This window comes from Protopterus annectens, chromosome 1.part0 (assembly GCF_019279795.1).
Source record: "Protopterus annectens isolate FY-2018-M chromosome 1.part0, PAN1.0, whole genome shotgun sequence".
In the NCBI taxonomy this organism is placed as follows: Eukaryota; Metazoa; Chordata; order Ceratodontiformes; family Protopteridae; genus Protopterus; species Protopterus annectens.
The window spans coordinates 593,730,650-593,735,649 of record NC_056725.1 but is presented as its reverse complement, the minus strand read 5'-3'; the positions used below and the strand labels follow the sequence as shown (position 1 = coordinate 593,735,649).

At 40.1% G+C, this 5,000-nt stretch overlaps 1 protein-coding gene across 1 annotated transcript in view; it reads left to right on the top strand.

Annotated features, from left to right (window-relative positions):
• RAB3GAP2 (RAB3 GTPase activating non-catalytic protein subunit 2) overlaps positions 1-5,000 on the top strand; it is a 2,949,955-nt gene that overhangs the window by 891,186 nt on the left and 2,053,769 nt on the right. Inside the window, exon 8 of the mRNA XM_044061656.1 lies at positions 138-237. Coding sequence (XP_043917591.1) covers positions 138-237 — 100 coding nt within the window. The remainder of the gene's footprint in view (positions 1-137; positions 238-5,000) is intronic.

Here is a 5,000-nt window from a genome sequence, read left to right as displayed (position 1 = left end):
TGCTTCATGCTTACACTAAATACATGTTTTGCATTAATTATCTAATCCTGACTTGTGAGTGCAGTTGTAGATTGATTTATTAAATATGGATCATTGTTAGGTGCTTAAGTTTAAAAAGCAGTTTCTTTTTTTTTCAGCATGAAGAATTAAGTATTCTATATCCTGTTGCGCTAGTGACAATTGATGGATTTAGCCTATTTCAGTCTCTCCGAGCTTGTCGTAATCAGGTTGCACGAGGTACGTTTTGTAGTTTTGATATTCCACCTTTCTTAAAATTCTGTTGGCAAATTCCAGTGCCCAAATTGCAGATCCATATTGTAACAGAACATAAAACCATTACACATGCACCAGGTATTTTGGTAGCTTGCCATCCGTGTGATATTGCACTTAATTTTTCCTAGACAGACACATTATGTGTCTGTGCTTTAAAGGATGAGGATCACCTTCATGTTTCTTCCAGCACTATATGACAAAAACTAAGTCTGTGTTATCTGCAGTAAAATTGGCATTTAGGCAGACATCTGTTGAAAAAGAAGTTAAGTAAATTAAAGCTGGCAGTGTTCCACATGCAGGAATATATGACAGGGTCTTTGAAACTTTGCCATTGTGCTGCTGTTCACAATGATGTATGTCATGCAAGTTCAGTGACTTCATGAAGTAAGTTTGATTGTTATGTGCTGGAGAAACTGATATGTGGGAAAACGCACTAAAGCAGAAAAACAAAAGGCTATTAGAAATTGTAGAAGGAAGGAAAGAGGTAGCCGGAAGAGGTTGTCAGCTTGACTGAATGTCTGAATGAAGAAAAGAGCTTCTCAGAGATTAGAAAAACTAGTACGAGAATAAAATATGGAAGGGTTTTTTTACCCCTTGTACTTTTTTTTTTTTTTTTTTAAGAATACGTCAGCTTCAGTTTATGTGCATGTATGTTTGACACTACATAGGATGAATTTCTGGACTCTTCATCTTTACCTAGTAAGCTTTCTGGTTTTACATGGACTTTGTAAATCTTCAATAGTTTTCCCAGAATGTGCATATAGAAAATGAAAATTTTACTCCACTTAAATCCATATTGTTGATGTCTGTTAAACTTAGCTTTGCTTTTTTGAGAATCTTATTCATTAGATCATATTTAAAACATCTTGTCAGAAGGTGGCATCATTCCAGAGGAGAATTCTTCAGGAATTATAAATTTGAGATGACTAGTTTGTCAGGGTTTTTTTTTGTAAATCTGTCTGTCAGTGTTATGTTACTGATTTTAAGCAGAACATCTTGTGATTTGGCACTGTTTTGCCTTAAAACTTTTTTTTTTAATGTCTTGTGTTTTCATCATTGCACATCTCCTTTTGCCTTCTTTCTTGCTAATGAATTCTCTAAAGATTAAAATGGCTCTGCCAGCAACAGTACAGAAAACACTTGAGAAGCATTTTTTTGGTAGGGTTAAGCCCCTTCCCTACTGCTCACAGCTTTTGTAGTCTTAAGCATGTGTCATAACATCTCTAAGGAATGGAAATTCTCCTTTGAAATTTGTACTAAAATTGAAATATGGCCAGGCAACCCCGGTTCAGTTAGCAAGTTTGAGTGCTTGTTGGAACTAGTAGGAGAGGCTGAGATGTCCGGTTAAAACAGAACTTGTACTCTTGAAATCCCTTGGGGGATGGGCAGCATTGCATAGGCATCCAAGGATGGTCTTTTGCTCACCAGTGTGCCATCCAGTGGTAGTCCTTATTAACAAGTACGCAGGAATGCGCACTTGGAGGGGGAGGTGTTGTGCAGGGAGCTCATCTTCCTGCCCAGGTAATGAAGTTAGGCCATTTTAATCTCCTGATAACTGGCCTGCCAATGAGTGCACAAACAACTCTCATTCTGTCTGATTGACTGACCCTCTGGATGGCTGTTTCCTCCATGGTTCTGGGTACTACCCACCATGGCTGATGCTGAGTTTATGGAGGCTTGGTTGGTAGACATGAGGGGGAAAATCACTTAGAAAAAATATCTCTGGAGAGTTCATCTCACCTTACTCTAGTAAGTAATCAGGGAATAATAATTCTTTAGATCAGTTTGGAAATATAGTGAGATTAGTTAAGTATTGTTTTTTCTGTAAATGTGTGAACCTTGTCCACCTGTGTCATTTTTAATATTGCCTGTGAGTGAAACCCTGGTGGTTATTGTAAATAGATATTTAGTATTTTCTTGGTGTTTTATTATTTAATATTCAATATATTTAAACTCTTCATTGTGGCTGGTCCTTTAGAGAATATTTTAACTTTTGAGGCTACTTGCATCTGTTGGTGAGACTATGGCCACTCCTTGAAAGCCTGACTGTTTCGTCAAAATTATCATTTGTGTTAATATTGATTTCACTTCGTATAATTGGGTACCCTTGCAAGAACTGTGGAGTAGCTGGCTTTGCGGTGTCTGGTGGCAGTGTAACTACCTTATAGTCTGAGCAGATGAGGGCATAGCTATTCAGTCTGTACAAGCCTTTCCCAGGTGTGTGTGTGTGAATCAAATCTCAACGTGTGTGTCAGCTACTTGGAGCAGGGACATTGGTTTCACAGAGAGGGTGCTGGACGACTTAGCATGGACACTAAGATGAGGTCTCGACTCTGTACCTATGCCAGTGAAGGAGTCTTATTGGGGACCTGGTGGGAGACAAGATGGAAAAACCCAGACCCTGGACTGTGTGTGCTGCCTGTGTGCTCTTAAGAGAAATTGTGCTTGATGCAGAGAGCAGCATCTTGAAATGCTGGGTGTATCCATTTTGTTCCAAGTGAATGTCCCTCTCCAGTGCCAGTGATGAGGATTCAGGCTCCTTAACTGGGGGACATCACATGTAGTGTATGAGTTCCTCGGATGCTTGTTGAATTGGATGGGTTGTTTTCATATGAGTTGTTTGAAAAATTATTAAATCAGCACTGAAAGAAAAAAATTATTTTAAAATAATTGGATGGATGTAAATCCAAGATGTGAGACTGCCTGGATTTACAAGAGAAGTAACATGTCATACAAATTTTATTGAATGCTTTAATAGGCTAACCAGACCAGTGGCTCAGAATGGGTAGTATATGCTTCCTTTGTAGACGTAATTAAAACATTTGACATTGTATTGCATAAAAGATTAGTGAATTCGTTGGGTGGATTTGGAGTTGTTTCCTTGGTAGCATCCATAAAATTGTGGTTAGCCTGCAGCTAGCAAATGGACATTGAGTATTAAAGTAAATGAGTTGTCTCAGAGGTTAAGATCTCATCCTCATTGCTGCAGGCTCCTGGGTCCAATCCTGATTTCTGTTCACTATCTGTATGGCATTTACGTGACCTTCCTTTGTCAGGGTGGGTTTTCTGTGGGTAATCCTGTTTCCCTTTACTTCCTAAAAACATGATTATTGATTGGCTTCTCTAAAGTGGCTAACTACAACTAATGGCTCTATGCTTGAGGCAGGGTGGGAGTGAGCAGCTGATGCTGGTTTGCCCACCATGGGCGGAGTAATTGGTGGCTTCAGGCATCCATTTGACACTATGTAGGTGCAGACCTTCATTTAATGAATAGGGCTGTAGAACCTGGTATGTGAGTTTGGTCCATCTAAGCCAGTGATGGTCGACATCTGTTTCATGTTTTGGTGGAGGCATGCACACACTGAGGAATGGCATAACATGACCATTCATGGTGACATGGGTGCCGACATCAGGTGACAGGGAAGTTGGTCATAAGCAGAAAAAGCTCTGAAATTTGCCAGAATGATGACTCTGCAGTCTGCTTTCACCTCTCAGGGGATGATTGGATCCAGAGCAGCTTTCATCATAAAAGGAGAGAATAAAAGAAATTGAATGCTATGTTGAAGAAATAAGACTGATAGGGAGATATGACAGAACCTTTCCAGCATCTCAGTAACATAATTTGTTATTTATGTATTCATTCATTGTTCCATAGATTAGTCCCACTAGGCTAGTGGCCTCCTTTCAGGGGAGAACTGAGGTGATATTTATACAACTAGTGGAAATTTAGCTAGGGGAACAGGGAAATTCTTTTCCTGTTTTCATTAAGTGTTATGGGATCTTTCACATACACCTGAGCAGCCAACAACTCAAGCAGATGGGACCACTTTTTGACGTCTTATCAAGAGGGCAGCACGGTTAGGAGTGCAGCACCACTGGATTATGCTGCACTGCTGTGTTAGCAATCCTCCTACCTGATTTGTGAATAGACCCCAGAACCTTCTGCACCAAAGCTATTTGTGCTACTTGCTGCAGCACTGACACTGTCATAATGTGAGGCTGTAAGATGGGTGGGTCAGGGTAGATAGAAGGAAGTATTTAACTGAGTGTTGTTAAACAACAAAACAAGTAAAATGAACAGTGCTCAGTGATGTCAGCAGGTGTGGAGACTAACAATAAAACGACATCGGGGGCAAACCACTGAGAATTGTACTGCTAACATAAAACACAATGGCTTTTGGTGTTTAAATACTTTCAATAAGCTGGTTGCATAAGTGTGCAGACCCTTAAACTAATACTTTGTAGAAGCACCTTTTGATTTAAGTACAGTATTCAGTCTTTTGGGTAGGAGTCTATCAGCATGGCACATCTTGACTTTGCAATATTTGCCCACTCTTCCTTCCAAGTGCACTACAAATCTGTCAGATTGCGAGGGCATCTCTTGTGCACAGCCCTCTTCAGATCACCCCACAGATTTTCTATTGGATTTAGGTCTGGGCTCTGGCTGGGCCATTTCAAAACTTTAATTTTCTTCTGATGAAGCCATTCCGTTGTTGATTTGGATGTATGCTTGGGGTCATTGTCATGTTAAACGATTAAATTCCTCTTCATCTTCAGCTTTCTAGCAGATGCCTGAAGGTTTTGGGCCAAAAGTGATTGATATTTGCAACTGTTCATAATTCCCTCCACCTTGACTAAAACCCCAGTTCCAGCTGAAGAAAAGCAACCCCAAAGCATGATGCTGCCACCACCATGCTTCACCGTGAGGATGGCGTTCTTTTGGTGAT